This window comes from Chanodichthys erythropterus, chromosome 23, assembly GCF_024489055.1.
Source record: "Chanodichthys erythropterus isolate Z2021 chromosome 23, ASM2448905v1, whole genome shotgun sequence".
NCBI lineage: Eukaryota > Metazoa > Chordata > Actinopteri > Cypriniformes > Xenocyprididae > Chanodichthys > Chanodichthys erythropterus.
This window is the reverse complement of record NC_090243.1, coordinates 33,088,746-33,110,552: the sequence shown is the minus strand read 5'-3', so window position 1 is coordinate 33,110,552 and position 21,807 is coordinate 33,088,746. Positions and strand designations below refer to the sequence as shown.

The following is a 21,807-nucleotide window of genomic DNA, read 5'->3' as shown; positions in this document are numbered from 1 at the left end:
GTCAGTCCAAATCTGATTTTTATAACGGAGACACGGTTTGAAACTGGCGGAAACAGTTTCTGCTGCAGCCTCATGAGATGCCAGTGCAGCGGCTACACAATGTTATGTAGATAAGACAATCTGTTTTGCAAACCCCTTCATGTTGCAGTTGTTGTTGTTGTTGTTGTTTTGGCTGTATACCTACCAATACAACGTTGTTGCCATAGAAGCCAATGCTTGGGACACAAATCAAATCTGATCCGAACAGTTGTGATACACAATGTGGAAAGTCAATAATTTTAGATCAGATTCCAATCAGATACAAAAATTACCAGATTTGGACTGACAGTGTAAACAGCCCTAGACCTCTGCCAAAAGTGAACTTACAGGTAGTTATTCATGCAGTAATCTATCGTTGAGACCCAGAATCTACTCCATCTACATTTATGGTCAGGAGTCACTACTGGGCTCAACAATTCAAGTATTTTGAAAAAGAAATCAAGCATACAAGTCATTGTCAGTGCACGTCCAGTGGAACCCTCGTTTTGTTAAAACCTCTATAAGTCCCAGGATAGATCCCTGAGTGCAAGACTCCCTAGACAGACAAAAAGAAGATTGGCTATAGATTAGTGTGTCATATAAAAATGTTCATTATGCATCTCTTGATCTGTGTTCTTTGCACAGTGGTAATTAACTGAGCCATTCACACAGAATTTATATCATTAGAGGTCGCCAGGCCACTGTACTGCATTTCATTAAAGCCAGGCATACACTGTGCGATTTCAGCAAGGTTTTTGTTAAATACCAACTTTCTTTGAGTAAATTGCATGCAATGTAAAGCAAAAGCTCACGATTGATATGCAGTTTGATCATCAAGCTGTGACTGCTCTCACTATACGTGTGAAATATGTGCGATAATGGCATACACAACACAATATTTATTTTTATTTTCACATCTGTTAAACAATTGTTAGGCTGCATAAATTAGGTCAGCTGGAACCGGGAACACTTCCTATAACACCCAATGTACTCGTTACATCAGAAGAAGAATGGCATCTATGCTAATATTAATCTGTTTATCCCGAGGTCAACCATAGTCAGTCGGATCCGGGCCGTATCCAGATCAGATCCCCTGTGAAGGTATCATCAACACGACAGCCAGTGGCACAGATCCCCAACAAACCATTTCCAAACCTGCATGATGAATCCTATCTTCAACTAGATGGAACTGGATTAAATATTTTGGTAACACTTTACATTAAGGTTCCCTTTGTAAAGGGTTTATAAAGGTGTTAGGTAATGAGTAATAAGTCATTTACAAATGCATTATAAATCATTAATAATGCAGTTATAACTGCATGAATAAAAAGGCGACTTTAATGCAATACCTGCCAAATAGTGAGCCATTTTTAACTCACATGTTATAAATGCTTAATAAATGTATTTATTAACATATTTAACTCAAAACCAGATTTCTGGTTTATTTTATGATGCAGCAAAAATTGACTATCATAATTAGACTGAAGGTTGTTGTATTTGTGCTTTCTTATTAATATCTCATGACTGCCACTTGTCTTACTATGTTGCTTACCAGAAGTTTCTGTCTTACCCATAATACTCTCCAAAAAGGTCATGATGCCTCTCCACAGCAGTGTATAAAAACAAAATTATTGTTTTTTAAAGACAAAATTCCAACTTTATTTTGAAAATAAAACAAAAGATAATAACCATAACTTGATTAGATATTAAAGTCTGCGTGAACCGGAAGTTGCAAACGACTCTTCTCCAGTGTTGTGACGTATTTCCAAGTGAAACAGAATATTGAATAGAGGGCAGAGTTTTACTTTAGTGCTCCTCCTTTCCATCTCTCGCACTCCTCCTCTCCATATCTCACTCATAGCAGACGAACGGTTGCAGAAGAGTGGTTTACACGTTTTCAACCCAAGCCGTCAAACTGACGTTATCAGAGAAGGAACGCCATTCCAGACCAGAAGTAACTTTTCAGATTTTGATTAAAGATTACTGCGGCAAACAAGTTTTTTCTGTGTTTTAACTTGCACGGATTCATTGTTCACCACAAGACCAGTAATATGACCAGTAATAATAATAATGTAAAGTGAAAACCTGTGAACCATTTATTAATGAGTTATGAACATTAACAACCTATGAAAGGGAACATTAATGTAAAGTGGAAACCCGTGAACCATTTATTAATGAGTTATGAACATTAACAACCTATGAAAAGGAACCTTAATGTAAAGTGAAAACCTGTTAACCATTTATTAATGAGTTATGAACATTAACAACCTATGAAAAGGAACCTTAATGTAAAGTGGAAACCTGTTAACCATTTATTAATGAGTTATGAACATTAACAACCTATGAAAAGGAACCTTAATGTAAAGTGAAAACCTGTTAACCATTTATTAATGAGTTATGAACATTAACCACCTATGAAAAGGAACCTTAATGTAAAGTGGAACTCATTTAATGAGTTATAAACATTAATTACCTATTAAAGTGAACCTTAATGTAGTGTGAACACACGTTAATCATGTATTTATTAATTATTAATGTACACAGAAGATAATATCTTTTTCAGATGAAATATTTTATTTTTGATGAATGTCTCAGTAAACACAACTTTAAACTTGAAAAAAATAAATCTTTTACAGCACAAAGTTACAGAGCATGACTTCTCATGAAAAGTGGCTTATGCAGGTAAACTTAAATTAAAACATTCAGAGAAACAATCAAGTATTCAGAAAAGATAATAAACATCACACCTATAAGCCAAACATATTTGATACAAGCTGAATAAAGGCACCTAAATATGTATATTTTTTTTAATTAACATTTGTGTAAATCATTAAATCAATAACCTAATGCACCATTACAGAACATTAGCAGCATATTAATATGCATTTAATAGATATTTCTGATATGATAAAGGCCACTGTAACTTGAGTACGTTATTTGGCTTTGGTCATCCGTACAGCAACGTTACATGCGCGGATGCGCCGGAGCGGTTATTTGTTTAAGATAACTACAAACTAACACAGCGATTACTAATATAATATAAACACTAGAAAAACAAAGTCTGCGATTTCACCTCAGTTAGCTTACCCATCAAATCAGTAAACACAAATTCCCTTCAACGCATGTTGGAACAGTACTGTGTAACTTCTTCTCAAAAGTGGCAAGGCTTTATTGAATGCTCACTAGCGCCAACTCCTGTCACACGCCAGAATCAACACGCATAGTGATGAGAACCCGAAAGAGAATAATAAAGTATATAGCCTACTACTACTGCGTATTATAATAATAATAATAATAATTATAAATAGAAGAAGAATGCATTGCTCATTATACATTATTGTCACATTTGGTGTAAAGAGCAGTCAGGGAGCAGGATTCAGATGAAGCATTTTTTTTATTATGAAGAAAGTTATAGAAAACTAGACATGACAATAATATATTAGGCTATACTAATATATACTCTTTATATATACTCTTTATATACTTATATACTCTGTATACTTATATACTCTTTCAGGGTTACATCACTAAGCATGCGTGTTCTGGCGTGTGACAGGAGTTGGCGCTAGTGAGCATCCAATAAAGCCTTGCCACTATCATGAGAAGAAGTCATGCAGTTACCAGGGCATGCTCTAAAGTAAAATTTGTGTTTAAAGTTACTGATTTGATGGGTAAGCTAACTGAAGTGACATTGCAGACTATGTTTTTCAAGTGTTTATATTATAATCGCTGTGTTAGTTTGTATATTATATGTTTATTCGCGGTGTTAGCTTTTTAAATAACCGCTCTGATTATTATTAATTGCTTATTAATATTTCAACAATAAAATATGTCACCAGGAAAAAAACAAAAGAGATCTGCGTCTGCTTTAATAAACACGATGCACACTACATTAAGGTTCACTTTCACAGGTTATTAATATTCGTAACTCATTAATAAATGGTTCACAGGTTTTCAATTTACATTAAGGTTCCTTTTCATAGGTTGTTAAAGTTCATAACTCGTTAATAAATGGTTCACAGGTTTTCACTCTACATTAAGGTTCCTTTTCATAGGTTGTTAAAGTTCATAACTCATTAATAAATGGTTCACAGGTTTCCACTTTACATTAAGGTTCCTTTTCATAGGTTGTTAATGTTCATAACTCATTAATAAATGGTTCACAGGTTTTCACTTTACATTAATAAATGGTTCACAGGTTTTCACTCTACATTAAGGTGCCTTTTCATAGGTTGTTAATGTTCATAACTCATTAATAAATGGTTAACAGGTTTCCACTTTACATTAAGGTTCCTTTTCATAGGTTGTTAATGTTCATAACTCATTAATAAATGGTTAACAGGTTTCCACTTTACATTAAGGTTCCTTTTCATAGGTTGTTAATGTTCATAACTCATTAATAAATGGTTCACAGGTTTTCACTTTACATTAATATTATTACTGGTCATATTACTGGTCTTGTGGTGAACAATGAATCCGTGCAAGTTAAAACACAGAAAAAACTTGTTTGCCGCAGTAATCTTTAATCAAAATCTGAAAAGTTACTTCTGGTCTGGAATGGCGTTCCTTCTCTGATAACGTCAGTTTGACGGCTTGGGTTGAAAACGTGTAAACCACTCTTCTGCAACCGTTCGTCTGCTATGAGTGAGATATGGAGAGGAGGAGTGCGAGAGATGGAAAGGAGGAGCACTAAAGTAAAACTCTGCCCTCTATTCAATATTCTGTTTCACTTGGAAATACGTCACAACACTGGAGAAGAGTTGTTTGCAACTTCCGGTTCACGCAGACTTTAATATCTAATCAAGTTATGGTTATTATCTTTTGTTTTATTTTCAAAATAAAGTTGGAATTTTGTCTTTAAAAAACAATAATTTAGTTTTTATACACTGCTGTGGAGAGGCATCATGACCTTTTTGGAGAGTATCATGGGTAAGACAAAAACTTCTGGTAAGCAACATAGTAAGACAAGTGGCAGTCATGAGATATTAATAAGAAAGCACAAATACAACAACCTTCAGTCTAATTATGATAGTCAATTTTTGCTGCATGCATAAAATAAACCAGAAATCTGGTTTTGAGTTAAATATGTTAATAAATACATTTATTAAGCATTTATAACATGTGAGTTAAAAACGGCTCACTATTTGGCAGGTATTGCATTAAAGTCGCCTTTTTATTCATGCAGTTATAACTGCATTATTAATGATTTATAATACATTTGTAAATGACTTATTACTCATTAACAAACACCTTTATAAACCCTTTACAAAGGGAACCTTAATGTAAAGTGTTACCAATATTTTGACTGTTGTGATCCCAATCTGATTTATGGCCTGTAACGCTGCCTGAATTTATGCACTGTTCATTGTTGGCCAGAGGAGAACTGGCCCACCGAGTGAGCCTGGTTTCTCCCAAGTTTTTTTTTTCTCTATTTCGTTACCTTTAATATTCAACAATGTTTTTGATCTGTTTGCATTGACACCATTGTATGCAAACTGAACTGAGCTGGACGATGACATCACTGTTTTCTTCAAAGCTGATGTATAGATGAATTAACTAAATTAATAACTATTGATTTTTACAAAAGAATGAATCAATACTGAATTTAAGCAGGACAATTACATTTTCTTCTAGAGCTGCTGTGCAGCCAAAAATTATTTGCCAGTTATCATTGTAAAGCTGCTTTGTCATAATCTGCATTGTAAAAAGCACTATGTAAATAAAGGTGACATTCATGATTAATTCAAATGGCTGATTCACTCAAAAAAGAAAGAGCTGAGTGTTGCTGAGATGTGCTATGGTTCTTCTGTGATCTTTGGAAATATTTTTGCTGCTGAAATAGAACAAAAACAGTCAATATATGAAATCTGTCACATTTTCAATCGTGATGGTATTCAGGAAGACAGCACTTTTGGTTGTGTGATGTTGCTTAACTGTATCATATGTTATAAATATAAAAACTCCACATTTTGAATTTTTACCATAGTATGTTAACTAAGATTCTTTGTGTGCTGTGCTTATATGTTTCCTTGAAAGGCTGCGCAAGCCTCAACAATGCAACATCATTATAGGCCTACTATATACTTATCCACTATCAATTGCTATTTACAATAATTGTAATAAAATCACAGTCATTCTTGTGTTTTGGTGATTCCCTTGTTTTGTTTTTGTTATTGATGTTTTAATCTGGCTACTTGTCCAGTCAGCAAAGTAAAATTCTCTTTCACTTGCCCCTTCAAAAAATCCACTTGTCTCGGACAAGTGGACAAGCATTAATATCAAACCCTTAAAACATGTTAGATTTCTTTTTAAACTTTTTATATGTAATCTGTGTGTTTTATGTTTGATGGTTTTAAGTGTTTTGTAATGGTTTGATTTCGTGATTATTTTGTTGGCTTTATTTCCGATTGAGTACGCACTTATTTGCAGAGCACTTGCCATTTGATATGACTGGGGAACCCTGTTGTCTGTAGTAGTTACAATTGTTTTTTGTTTATTATATTTCTTTGCCATTTCCGATTACCCATTGTTCTACTTTTGAATATTGTAGAATAAACTTTGTTATATTTGCAAAGAAACACACTTGTGGTGGTTGCATTTTGAGTTCTCATCTCTTGCCAGATGATGGGGTTACATATAGATCTCCCTCTTTTAATTTTCTTTTCTTTCTTTCTTTCTTTCTTTCTTTCTTTCTTTCTTTCTTTCTTTCTTTCTTTCTTTCTTTCTTTCTTTCTTTCTTTCTTTCTTTCTTTCTTTCTTTCTTTTTCTCTCTTTTTTTGCTGCATTAAAGATGAAATGGTATAACTTCTGTTTTCGCACAGGTTCCAGGGAAAAAAACATTGAGTTTAAGTCAATCTTTTTGTATTGCTCTGCTTCAACAGTGCGATACCCTCAAAAGGGGCGATCAAAATTCCGGACATGTCAGAAATTTATCCAACTGCTGGTAGGGAGAGGTTAATCACCTCTCGTTTTCCCTGTACACTGAATGACAAACTACACACAAAGCTGAAATGCAGCCCGACTCAAAAAAAAAAAAAGATGCACGGGGCAGAATTTGGCTTAAAGTAGCAGTGTATGCCTGGCATAATGTGTCACTTCATGCATTTTCTCTGATTGTATAGCTATCTGATCATGACCAGGTGTAAATGCACTCCGAAATCAAGCAGCATTAGTCTTGGCAGTTCACGTCATTCAAGCTAGCAACAGCTGACTTTCAGCTGATCCACATCTACCTATAGGAATACGGCAGCTGTCACAGGATCCCTATATATCTTTATTGCATTGCTTAGGAATTAATGAAATGCTGAAACTCTAGTCTTGGAAATTTCCCATTTTCTTTAAAATGACTAGGCCTTAAGTGCAAGATTAGCTCTCCCACATGCTCCAGAGGATCAAAGCATTCTCATCACATCTGGCTATTATTCACCCTCATTCCATCTCCGAATATGTCTTCAGTGCAGCCAAGTAAACTTTTCCTTTTATCCTTGTTGCTTGTTTATCCTCGTTGCTCATTACGTAGGCTTTTCTGGGTATTACTGGCAACATGTTTGTTACTTTAAAGGCATAATATGTAAGATTTTTTTTCATTAAAATATCCAAAAACCACTAGAACAATGTTATTTTGTTGAATTGTGTACTTTGCATTATCCCAGATGTTTCCAAGAATGCGTAAATCCAGAGAATTAAGAAGTTTTTAACCAGGACAAGGACCATGTCCATGTGTCGCCTATCAATTAAGTTAGCCTTAATTTACGGTTTTATTTTGTAGAAACCATGCAAACACTAAAGATGCTTGAATATATTGTGTGTTTTTTTTTTCAGACACATAAGCAAATGTCTGGTTACATTCATTGACAGAAAACTAGTCATTGTTATATAGCTCAACACAGTAAGGCTTATTGTTTAAATCTCGTTTTTTTATTTACCACAAGTACCATGTTTTACCATGCCTAATATCGATCTAACTTACTGCAGTGTGCAACAAGTGTCTCATAGTAGTCGCAGAGAGAACGCACAGAGTAGCATTATAACAACTTTCAACACACAAATGTATTTAATATGATAAAACAGCGCTGCATTAGCCCATACATACACATGAACGGAAGAAGCGGAAACAGTCATCTGCTGCATAATAAAAGATCCACTGCTCTTGAGCCGTGTCGCACTTGTCTCTTATTAGCAATAGCTCCAGCAGCCTCGTTCCTCTCCAACGGCTTTCAGCCCCACCCTGCTACAGTAATGTTAATAAATCTTTAATACATCAGCTTATCAATGAATATGATTTCTTATGGAGTCAAATTAATGCCTTAAAGTTTTGCATAAAAATAAAGTTTTGCAAAACACAAAAAAGAATTGAGCAATAAAAAAATGTTTTGCAAACAAAAATAAAGAATTGCAAAGGAAAAATAAAGTATTGAGCAGAAAAAAAATAAGTTTTGCAAACAAAAATAATAAATTGCAAAATAAAATAAAGTAGTGCAAAAATAAAAATATAATCAATTACAAAAATCAATGACAGCTGTAATCCTATTTTATCTTTGCCACATATTTTTCATGCTCAAACCTACTAAATCATTTGCAGCGCTCATTTTATTCTGTGTTTCAGTCAAGCGTGCGCTCATGATACCGGTTTTCTTTTGTGCTGCACTTTTCTGTGCGGTTCTCTTTATGGCACTGGTTTGACGTGGTGGTGGAGTCAAGAAACGGGGGCACACCCCTGCGAAATGCATTGGAGGGGAACATAGTCGGCGACAGGTGAAATAATTCTTTGAAATGGTTAAAAATAATGAATGGTTTGTTTTTGTTGGTTTGTTTAGCATATGTTGTCACCGATTACGACCCCCTCCAATGCATTTCTTATAGTAATATGACAAGGCAGCAGCCTGAGCGTGGTTTTCAGATTATAATAAATGCGCTCTGTCTCTATGCTTGATCTGTTCTGTTCCGATCTGCGTCTCCTGCCGATGACGTGTTTCGCGGGGGCGTGCCCCCGTTTCTTGACTCCATACATTTATAATCTGAAAACCACGCTCAGGCTGCCGCCTTGTCTTTTCTGACTCATTACAAAAAACAGAACAATGCTTAAAAGGTGCTGTGTGACAAGGTGTACAGCTAACAAGCTAAAAAAACCTAGAAATAAGCTGTCGACCCCAAAAAACGAATGTTTAAGGACACAAAAGTGGATACAGGCAGTGAGATAGAGCGCAACGGGTCATATTACTATAAGAAATGCATTGGAGGGGGTCGTAATCGGCGACAACATATGCTAAACAAACCAACAAAAACAAACCATTCATTATTTTTAACCATGTCAAAGAATTATTTCACCTGTCGCCGATTACGTTCCCCTCCAATGCATTTCGTGGGGGCGTGCCCCCGTTTCTTGACTCCACCCCCACGTCAAACCAGTGCCATAAAGAGAACCGCACAGAAAAGTGCAGCACAAAAGAAAACTGGTATCATGAGCGCACGCTTGACTGAAACACAGAATAAAATGAGCGCTGCAAATGATTTAGTAGGTTTGAGCATGAAAAATATGTGGCAAAGATAAAATAGGATTACAGCTGTCATTGATTTTTGTAATTGATTATATTTTTATTTTTGCACTACTTTATTTTATTTTGCAATTTATTATTTTTGTTTGCAAAACTTATTTTTTTTCTGCTCAATACTTTATTTTTCCTTTGCAATTCTTTATTTTTGTTTGCAAAACATTTTTTTATTGCTCAATTCTTTTTTGTGTTTTGCAAAACTTTATTTTTGTGCAAAACTTTAAGGCATTAATTTGACTCCATAATTTCTGCCCGAGTCCTGTCGGATTCTTTTTCACCAGTTGTTGTCATGAAGATATGAATTAAAATTTGTAGTCTCTACTTTTGAAACTGTATGGAGTTTTGCAAGAATTAAAAATATACAGACTTTTACATGCTCACAAGAAACTTTCGCATTTGCACCAGAAACTTTTTGTGCGTTACAGTGTCCGGATTATGTATACACTATAACCTTATTTCCTTTGTGCACCACTGCCATTTTCTTATAAAGAAAACAAGAGTATTGATGTGCATTAATTAGTAAAGATCTATTTGCTCAAATTTGGTCTTTCTTTGGGGCAGTATATCTCTGATACCACGGTAGTCTTTTTTTGAGATGTAAACAGATATGTATACGCTGCACTTCATTGAAAACACTAAAGGTACTCATTAATGTTATTCATAAGTGAAAAATAGTTATTTTTGCATTTTTCATTTTCATTTTTCTGTTTGAAAAGCTAAGTCGGAGCAACGTCACAAAATCTAACGGCATCGTGTGTTTTCGGCCCAAGTATGTATGGACATGGTCGAACATGGTGACGTAGACTGTTTTTCGACATATATTCATGACATAAAGCTCCTTTAATCCAATCACTGCGCTGTAGTATGCATACAATTATAATTGCAGTATTATGCATGAGGAAGTATCACTTCTCTCGCCTCGGTCTCTTGTCATTCAGAGACATATTGTCGGTGTTTGTTTCCTCAGTGCCACAACACAATGTGTTTTCCTGCGACGTGACCAGAGCAGAGGTTTTTGTGCATGTGGATTGTTTTGCTGTAATCTACCAGCACAAATGGAAAATATGTTTGTGTGAGATCGCATTACAGCAGAGAATTCAAATGTCACAAAAGTGCGGCTCATTCACCTCTGCCTGCTCTAGCTGCGTTCAAACACGCGAGTCGTAGGCTCTGTTTCCCTCAGCACAACACGTGTGGTGTTTGTATTTTGCTCGCGATGTGGTCAGAGCTGGAGTTTGAATACGAACACATGAAAAATACGATTGATTTTTTGACGGAGGACGCATATGCTCAAGTTTAGTAACACTATAGCCACGTGGCACATAGCTCAGTCAGAAAAAAGTATCCATGTTTAAAGTTTTTATTTCACACATTCTCCTGCACCAAACATTAACCAGCAAGGTGTATGCACACATAAGTCTTCTTCGAAAGAAATATATGTGCAAACTGGACACTGATACAGTGGTGTAGCCTATCTGAACGCGATAACACGATTATTCTAACAGACAGAAGACTGATTTTGAGACTGCAGTGCTCGTAAACATAATCAAAGTAGCCTATTATTAGCCCTATTAAATATTCTTTCGCATTTCTCCCTTGTGCTTGGGAGTTTGTTGTCATTTTCTCTGTGCTCATATATATTCATTATTCTGTATAATGAGTGTGTTCTATGTCGGTGCTTCATTGGTTGTTCTCTCCCATCTTCTCCCCCTCTATACTCCCACTTTTCCAGAGCTTTACACGCCCATTTCCACAAAGATTTTTCAAGTCAGAGGTGCGAACGACCAAGGTAAAACAGGGGGGTTTCATGACCCTTTAACGCATCCTCTGTGATGGTGAGAAACCGCACCTTGACATGAGCTAATGACTCAATACGGTTGTGTGAGCATTTACCAAGTTCAAGGGTCCATAAAAACAGACTGACACAGTAAAAGGTGCTCAAATTTTGGCTTTCGTTAGAGCAGTACGCCATATTTAAAAGGCCTTATATCCCCTTCAACAAATATAACTCTGTGGAGGCCTAGAAACTACACTGTGAAATGGGCTGATGGTGCAATAGGTGGCTCAGTGTGCACTGTATATATTGTTGAAGATTTGTATTAATCAGAATACAAAGATTTAAGTATAATATAGCCATTTTTATTCTCCTATTATAAACCTGCATCTATGGTAACTGTGCCTAAGCTGTGCATCTCGTTTACAGGGTGAGCAGGGACCTCCAGTATAAATAGGTTGTGGTCTATCTTTCCACTTTTCAAAACAGACTGGATTCACAACCAACAAATGGGAGAATTGATAAACAACATTGGTGCAGAGTTTAAAATGTGTAAGATGTATTGATCCCACCTGGGTGGAGAGCTATAGGAAAACTGTATAAAAAGATTGGGCTAGAGCTAGTCTGGTAGTTGTGTTCTGGAGACCAACTCAGTTTTATTTGCTTGTCTCCTGGCATCAAAACTCCATGACATGAAGAGTGATTTTTCACTCTTTCATTCTTTCAGGTGAAAGAAGCCACAAAACATATACACGTGTTTATTTGCACGCGCGTGCATGCGTCATTGACATTTTACTATGAAGAAAATGGTAAGTATGGACGCGCATGAATTAATAAAGACTTTCCTCAAAAATTAGCTTTATAGGCAGTAGATACCTCTTATATCCGCTTTAAAACATCTTGAGACGCGCATTGAAATAGCTAATAGTACATTAATGTGTTCAAGGTTCAAGGGTCCAGTATACTTATAATATCACGGCCTTATGTCCGCATTAACACATCCTGAGAAATTGCGCTGTGAAATGTACTAAGTGCATTGATCTTTAATTTTGGATTTTGTTTAAGCAGTTCATGGAGTATAAGGGTTAAATCCGGCTCCTTATTCATTTGTCATTTATGGAAGTGCCTTTATGACAAAACTCTTTGTCTTTGTTCATATATGGCTCTGCGCGCAATAAGCGCTGTTAGAATTGAATAAAGAAACTCAGCATTTCTCCGCCATCTGCAGGTCCATCTGTTAACCTTCACGAGGATTCTTACGCATTGAATTTTCTTTGTTTAAATTAGCTCAAAATTTACTGTTAGATATAAATTACCTTGACAAACTATACATCATTAAAATAATTTATGACTCAAGCTTAAATTTTTGACCTCTGTTTTACTCTCAAAATCTTACAGTGACCGTAATTTGTTAATTTGCATCAGGAGTTAAGAATATGAAAAATGGAATCAATACCTTTTCTTTGAAATATGAGCATCAGCCACATTCATTAAGAAAAACTTACTTGGTTACTAACGTAACCTCGGTTCCCTGAGATACGGGGAAAAGTCTCCCTTTTTCCCCTCTACTGAAGCCTTTTCAATAACGCAGTGCAGCTGCATCATCATTGGTTCACTCATTGCAAGTCGTTGAACCAATGATGGCGCGGCTTGGCTGCGCGGCCTATGGCCTATGGCGAGAAAGCGCGCGAACTTTCCCGCCGAAATGGGCGGGGTAAAGCCCTATATAAGTGAGCGTATCGCCATAGGCCACTCAGGCCACATCGACTGAAGCGACGACACTGAGCCGCAGCCCATTGGCACGGCAAGTAACGCAGTACTCGTTCCGTATCTCAGGGAACCGAGGTTACGTTAGTAACCGAGTAAGTTCCCTTTCGATACTTCACTCGTACTGCGTATGGGGGAACGAATTCAACCACGCCGTGCCATGGCTGGGGAATGACTGGACTTGACCGGACACCTTGAGGGGACCAATTGTCAAGTGGGAAGGCCGAAGCCGCCGTAACCCCTGTTGCACTACGAGGGAGAAACTCCCGGGTTTCGCAAAAAGCGGAACTCCTAGGGCTGCGAATTCACGCTGAAAGGACCCGAGCTTGCAAGGTCGGAACGTCCAACTGATAAAACCTGGCAAAAGTGGATGGCGAGGAGGTGGCAAGGGGTGCCCTCCAAGGAGTAACAGAGAGCTATAGCGTCGACTATCCAACGCGAAAGACGCTGTTTTGAGACCGAAGACCCTTTGGTGCGGCCACCAAAACAAACAAAGAGCTGATCAGACTGCCGAAAGGGTTGTGATCGATTGATATAAATGCGCAGCGCACTGACAGGGCAAAACAATTCCTGCTCGCCCGGCAAGGGGGGAAGTGCAGAGAGCGAAATGACCTGGGATCTGAAAGGTGTAGACCTTGGGAACATAACCCACCTTAGGTTTCAACACGACTCTAGAGTCGCCTGGCCCAAATTCGAGGCATGCAGGGCTAACAAAAAGGGCTTGCAAATCGCCAACACGCTTGATCGACGCCAGTGCAAGTAGCAGGGCGGTCTTAAGCGTCAGGGGCCTGAGGTCTGCCAGATGCAGAGGCTCAAAGGGCGGGCCCTTTAGAGCTCTGAGCACCAACGAGAGGTCCCAGGACGGAACCGTAGGGGCCCGCGGTGGATGTAACCGCCTGGAACCCCTCAGAAACCTTATGACAAGGTTGTTCCGACCTACTGACTGGCCAGCGATGGGTGTGTGAAACGCTGCAATGGCTGCTACGTAAACTTTGAGCGTGGAGGGGGCTCGCCCCGCGTCCAAGCGCTCCTGAAGGAAGGACAGTATAGTAGATACGTCACACTCCTCCGGGTCTATATTGCGTGTGGAACACCAGCTAACAAAGACCGCCCATTTCTGAGCGTAGAGGCATCCAGTGGATGGGGCTCGAATCACTGCCAGCATTTTGAGGCAGTTGATATGCAGATGGCTCTCTTCGTGGGACCACAAGCCGAAGGCCGGACTGCCCTCGCACAGAGCGCCCCAACCCAGGTTGGACGCGTCCGTCGAAAGCACCGTTCTTCTTGATACCGCCTGCAAGGGTACTCCAAGACTGAACCAAGAGGGGTTCGTCCCGGGCTTCAGGGCTGCTACACAGGCCTGATTGACCTTGAGACGCAGGCGGCCGTGCCGCCAGGCGTGAGGAGGGACCCGAATTTTCAGCCAGTACTGAAGAGGCCACATACGAAGCAGGCCGAGTTGCAGCACAGGGGAGGCGGAAGCCATCAGCCCTAGCAACCTCTGGAACAGCTTCAGAGGGAGGAAGGCTTTGTTTTTGATGGAATCATTCCGTCAACATACGTTGAGTGGGAAGCAGCGAGCTCTTGGCTAAATTGACCCTGAGACCCAGACACTGCAAGTGGCTGAGGAGCATGGATCTGTGGTGTTCCAGCTCTATTCGCGAGCTGGCCAGGATGAGCCAGTCGTCGAGGTAGTTCAGAACCCGTATACCCATCTGCCTCAGAGGGGAAAGTGCTGCGTTCATGCACTTAGTGAAAGTGCGAGGAGCTAGAGACAACCCGAAGGGAAGGACCGTATATTGGTAAGCCACACCCTCGAACGCGAATCTCAAGAATCGCCTGTGCTGGGGGGCTATCTGGATGTGAAAGTAAGCATTTTCAGGTCCAACGAGCAGAACCAGTCCCCGTGACATACTTGTGCGAGGACCTGCTTCAGCGTTAGCACTCTGAACTTTCGCTTCATGAGGGAAAGGTTCAGAAGTCTGAGGTCCAGAATGGGTCTGAGACCGCCGTCTTTCTTTGGAACCAGGAAGTAATGGCTGTAGAAGCCCGACTCGCTCTGCGAGGGGTGAACTATTTCTATAGCCCCTTTCCTCAGAAGAGTTAAAACTTCGGCCCGGAGGACGTGAGCATTGTCCGGCTGTACCGTAGTTTGAATAACCCCGCCGAAGCGCGGGGGTCTTCTGGCAAACTGGAGCGAGTAACCTAGGCTTAGGGTTCTCAGAATCCAACTTGATACGCCGGTGATGGCTTGCCAAGCCTCGGCCCGGGTAGCAAGGGGTAGAATGACATCGGATGGCGGCCCGCTTAGAGGGGGGTCGCACACCGATATGGGAGAAATAGGGAATAAGCTCTTTTGAGAAGAGTGTAAAAAATGGGTCGCCGTGATAACGGCGGTTGTTGAGGACGCAGCATGTGTGGGCCCTTTTACAGCGGATTGCATTTGTCCCATGCCCGGAGTTAAACGAGGCAGAAGGGAGTATGCACGAGCGAGCTTTCGGGGTGGTCCGGCCGCAGCGAGACATGCCCCGATCCTCTTCCTTTCTGGCCGATCAGGACGACTTTGTAGGCGCCGGGTCCAGCACAATCTTGGGCCGGGGTCCCTGGCGTGTTGGGAAAGCCGTGCGCTTAGAGGAGCGCACGCGCTGGCGGTGCTCTTTGGGTGGCGCAGCTTGAGAGGCAGAGGGTGCTGGTTTCGACTGCTGAGCCGGCGCAGGCCTGGGGCGGCTGGGAGCAGACGCGGAGCTCGAACGCTTGGGCAGGAAATGTCTCATCGCTTGAGAAGACTTCTGTGCTGCCGTAAAGCGCTCTGTGAAACCTTCCACTGCCGGTCCAAAGAGAGACAGGTGCATCTAGGAAGGCCGTCTTGTCCTGATCTTTGATCTCCGTCAGGTTAAGCCATAAATGGCGCTCCAACACAACCAGGCTGGCCATCGATCTCCCAATGGCCTGGGCCTTCGTGGCCCGCAGGGCTAAGTCGGTCACGCTGCGGAGGTCCCTGAAGGCCCAGGGGCGGCAGGTGTTCATATCCCTTTTCCTCCGAGTCATCGACAGAGGTGAGGGCTGACCAGTGTGACGTGTGCAGGCGGGCTGAGTACGGGGCGCGCCATGACTTGGCCAGTTCTTCGTGAACCTCAGGAAAGAACGGGGCAGAGCATTGTCGAGGGGCTTGGCGACGGCCTGGGAGGAACCACTCATCCAGGCGGCTTCGCGATGGCTCCTCTGGTGGAGCCCAGTCGAGGTCCAAATCCTCCACGGCTCTAGATAGGATGCGGAAAAAGCTCGGCGTCCATACCTGCGCCACGGTCAATGGGCTCCAGGGGGGGCAAGGGGGCGGGGTCGTCCGACTCGCCCATCCAGTGCTCGGGTTCGGAGGCTGCCAAGGACACGGAGTCGTCAAACTGCTCCTCATCAGATCCGCCGAACGAGACAAGGTCGCTTGCATCCGCTGAGGGACGTTGCTCTGGGCGGGAGAACAGAACCGGGGACTGCTCTCTGCTGGGAGAAGGCGAGGCACGCGGGCATTGGGCCGACGTGAGCTCGCTAAACTCCGAGCGCTGGATCGGTCTTCCCCGCTGTCTCTTCCTAGCTGGCTCGCGGGAGGAAGTTGAGAGGAGGGTGCGATCGGCGGGGTCACTTCCCTTGAAGAAAGCAGCCCGAGAGCGCAAGGATGCCAGGCTCATGCTTTCGCAGTGCGGGCATGAGCCCCCAGCAAGCGCGTCATCCGCATGGGGCTTGCCCAAGCATACAACGCACTCGCCGTGGCCGTCTGCATCATGCAGAGGGGCTCTGCACGTAATGCAGTGGTGAGGCATTGAAAAATGCCAGTGCACTGTGAAAACGGCGATTGTGTGGCTTTTGAACGGCGAGGGCCGTAAGCGGTGAAAACCGCTGTGGAAAGTGCTCTAAAGCGGTTGGTAAACCGCGGAAAAAGGCTCTTATAGATGCGCCGGATGGCGGCAAGAGACGCGCTGAGACCGGGCTGGAAGCAGGAAGCGGGAGGCGGCGGCTCGTCGACGGCGCGCAGGCGGCGAGGGCAAAGCCGCTGGTGAATCCGGCGACTCAGCAGGGTCCGCTGCAGGGCCTCTTCAACGGCGGCAGAGCTTCTTCCAAGGCCGCGAGCTTGTTTCCAGGCAGGCTTCGGCAAGGATCAGCAAGGAGAAGACGAGTCGTAAACTCCTGTATGGTCATCATGAAAACACTTGACAAAGCAACATCCCTCAGGGTTTTTAGCTCAAAAGCATGCACATTTGGAGAAATATTGATGGATTCTCATATGTTTATGTCAAATTTCTATACAATTATACAATAATTTTTACCCAAAACGCACAGTTGTCATCATTATGAGCGCTGGATACTCTGATGTACTGTGTTTTTAATTCATACTTGCAGCCTGAGGGTGCTTTATACACATGTGACATTTCAGGAACTAACAGAGGCTTCCAGAGATCGCTATAACATGCAGATAGACACTTCTGAATACAATAAATACACAATTGTGATGATATATGGTTTATCTGTGTTCTGCATGCCATGTTGGGTATTTTGATAATAATAGATTATATTTATAATGCAATGCTAATCGAGATAGCTTTTCTCATTGTTAGATTTTTTTTTATCTGAAGCCACATCAAATCACAAAGTTATTTAAAACACTCAACTTGTAAGTTAAGCAAAAACTTTTAAAAAAGATTTTAATCTCATAAATGGTCGTGTTTTGTTGGTGTGCTAAGCAAACATGCTAGCTTGTCCAAAGAGATGCACCTGTTTTGAGCGAATGTAATGCAAATAAATAATTCTGAATTGTAAAGCTTACTGATTTTTTTTTTTTTTTTTTTTTTTCAAGAAGGGCATTTGATACAGTTTCAAAGAAGGTGAAGTGAGAAGTTTGATGAAAGAATGAAAAGTCTGTGTGAATGGAAAATTGTTAGTAATTATAATAGAGACTAAAGAAAATAATTAGAGACATAACCAGGCCGGAGAGGTGTGAATGTGTGAGGGGAGACAAACTGAATGGGGCCATTTACACCACAAAACAATAGAGGCAATACACTGAATGGATGCTTAGAAGATTGCAATAAACATCAGTTAGCATTTTAGAGTCTTCTGAAAATAAAATAACATGACATGATTTTGAAAAACATTTAATAAAACGTTTTAGACTTGTCATCTTCAAATTTGAAATATAACATGGTCAGGCATGTGGCTTTAGCTGCAGTGCAGATTGCAACAAGCAAAATTTCACATGGTGAAATTTTACCTATCACAGTTTTCAATATATAAGCTGGTATATTCGAGCCCTTTCTAAAAAAATAAAATAAAGTAAATATATATATATATATATATATATATATATATATATATATATATATATATATATATATATATATATATATATATATATATATATATATATATATATATATACATACAGCTAGGGAAAAAATTAAGAGACCACTCCAAGTTCAGAAATCAATGTTATAATATATATATATTATTCGAGCCCTTTCCAAATCTGTTTTTACTTCTTTCATAGCTTGTCTGTGACAAAAGTTATGGTTATCTCAAATCGGCTGATCGCTGATTTTCAGGAACGGAATTTTGAGAAGAACTGATTTAAATAACTGTCACCTTTTGCCCCTTTTTTCACATAGACATGAAAATGCACTGTCCAAACATAAATGGCTGTAATTCAAGAATGCTTTGGAATATAGACCTAAGGTTGGTCTTGTTTTAAAGAAAACACTTGTCAGATTATTGTAGAAGAGAAATTATGAAAGTTGTAGAAGTTTAAGTTGATGAAAATTAAAAAAAATAATTGTTTATATTTTATAATAATATATTACAAAGCATGTTTTACTCTTAAACTGCAAGAAAATAAAAGCCAAAAATGTCAACATTCCAAATTTTAGGTTGAAATATTTTTTAATAATGAGCTTTCAGTAAGATTTTTTTTGGGCGCAGTACCAAATTTTTTCACTAGATGAAACCCAAGCTCCATATCTGACCATTTAAGGGCGCCTCCATTTATTTGAGTAATCTGAACCATATATTTCTTTCGCATTTTTTTTTTTTCACCTCTGCTGGGTGTGTTCTGAAATAGTAAAGTTAGAGAAAGACAGCCTTGCCATTATAAATCACTATTTTTCTGCACTTAACAGGTGAATTTTGCCAATATATTTTCAGAGATGATAGATAAGCTGTTATAGAATGATAATTTAATAAAAACCCAATTATGACAAAACACTTTTTACTGTACCAGTCATTTTTTATGAACCATAAAGTGGACCTATAATGCAAAATTCACCTTTTCATTGTGTTTGGATATAAATGTGTGTTGGCAGTGTGTGTACACAACCACCCTATAATGATAAAAACCCAACCACTCCTTTTTTTATCCCCATAAATCATAAGCAGTGTCTCTGAACAAGCCATTTGCAGGTTCCTGGCAATGTGACCTCACATTAGCAACAGGCCCTGCCCACTAATGTTGACAGACACTGCCGTTTTAACATAAAACCACCCTGAGCTAGTTGTACACAGTTCACCATTGCTGCACTGACAAGAATGTCTCCCAAGCATTTTAGGTATTCTGTAGCTGGATCCATATAGCTCTCTCCATTTACTCCTGAAATCTGAGCCACTGAAGATGAGGTGGATTAATTTTGTTTTCGAAGAAAATGCTCCCTCAACTCTACCAAAATTTGTTTATGTCTGCATGAATCATTTCACACCAGACTGCTTTGTGAACGAATGTCAATACAAAGGGACAATACAAAACAGAGGTTGAGCTAAAAATTTGTTATTCAAGGATAGATTAGTACAAACTGTTCGTGATCCAGCTTACAGCCTCCAGAGTGATACTGGATACGGCAGTAATAAAGGTGAGAGCACTTTATTACAGTTCATCAGAGTTGATTTATGGATATAAAGTTTACCTGGGCTGGATTTCCCAATAACGCTGTCTCTTAGCATGCTACGAAGACTCTAAAGGTAGACCTTAACTGAAGATATACCTTTTCTAGGCGTGTTCCCTCAACTATACCTTAGGACAGGGGTACTCAACAGGCGGCCCGCGGGCCGCATCCGGCCCGTCAGCATTAAATTTGTGGCCCGCATCATGCTACATATAAATGTATATTTATTATAATTTGCGTCTAAAATTAGCGTGAATATTACTTCGTTTTTTTACACGTACACAAGGGTAGGCGTACAGTGCGCGTGACGCTGTAATCATCAGCAGAGAACGCGTCTAGTGTACGCGCGCAGCACAGTTTTTCTAACCGCGAAGAACAATAAACTGAAGGCACTTTGCACGCGCGCATTGAATAGTTTTTGCACTAATTTAGTTTGTCCACAAGGTGTCAGCACTGAAACGGGCTGTTGTTTCAGTCTGAAAAGAAACGGATAAGACGGAACAAGAGTAACAACAAACACAATAGCCGACCGTGTTGAAGAGCGCTTGTTTGAGGGGATTAAAAGATACCAGCAACTCTAATTTTAAACAAGTACAAAGACATTTTATTGTAACTATTTGAGCGAAAAAGACTAGACAAGCATGAATCTCTCTAGTGCGCATGTGTCCAGCACCTTGTGTTCGTGAACGCCATCAAAGGCTCGAGACTGTGCGCGCAAGTAAAAAACAAAGTAACCTTATTTTTCCATGATGAAATGCAGTTGACATTCCTCAAACTTTGCAGTGTGTAAGTTGCCGAGCAACATGAAAAACACACCTTTTATTCTTAATGTCAATGTGTTATAAACAGAAAGCAAGCAGCGCTCCCATGAAAGATCTGTCATCACATCATTGAGCTCACGGAGAATATCTTATTTATCATGTTTACAACGTTGGTTATAGTTAGATAATTCATGAGATTGTGATTGAACATTTAAAAAAAAGAAAAAAAAAGATTTTTGGGTTCTTACCAAATTAAAAGGTAATAATAATATAAATAATAAAACGTTTATTCTCTGAGTATAAATAGGTGCTATAAAAAGTGTTAAAAAGGTGCAATGGAGTATAAAAAGACTATAAAAAAAGTGCAATGTTTTCGTCTTACGGACAAACTCTTATCAGCCAGTGAACAACAGCCAGACCTTAAATTTCTTGTGAAAAGAAATGAAATAAGGATGAATAAGGAATGAATAAGGATTTCTTTTCATCAGTTCTTGTTTTTCTTTATGCATTTTTACATTAAGAATACAGCAAGACAAGCTATTAATCATTTTTTTAAATGCCATTTATCATGTTGAGTGACACTTTAAAAAGGACACCATACTATTAAGACTTAGCTAGATAATAAACTGCACTTTTAGTAAATAAACAGTAAAACTACAAATATTGTCTTAAGTAGGCCTAAAAAGTCTTACGATCCAAGTTATAACTTGTGGCCCTTCGCGTTTCATTTGGTTGAAATGCGGCCCTCTTGGCCTCTGAACTTGAGTACCCCTGCCTTAGGAGGTTGCTTATGGTATATCTTCTTAAGTGTGACGTTACCAGGTGCTGTCCATGGCGGTGGTGCTGAATTGGTTGATATCGATGGCAAAAGAATCGATAATTCACTCTATACAGGGGCTGCTTCACTACGTTATGTGAGAAATAAGTGTTCTTTATAAAAAGAAACACTTCAGAAGTAGAAATTTCATTTATCAGGACTCATGAGATGTTATAAAAGTAATTCAAATTGCAAACTAAAT

The 21,807-nt window shown here is 39.8% G+C and overlaps 1 protein-coding gene across 1 annotated transcript in view; it reads right to left on the bottom strand.

The window, feature by feature from the left end:
• Nucleotides 1-477: 477 nt before the first annotated feature.
• Nucleotides 478-21,807, bottom strand: part of LOC137013778 (ADP-ribosyl cyclase/cyclic ADP-ribose hydrolase 1) — a 220,447-nt gene continuing 199,117 nt past the window's right edge. Inside the window, exon 8 of the mRNA XM_067377706.1 lies at nt 478-574. Coding sequence (XP_067233807.1) covers nt 478-574 — 97 coding nt within the window. The remainder of the gene's footprint in view (nt 575-21,807) is intronic.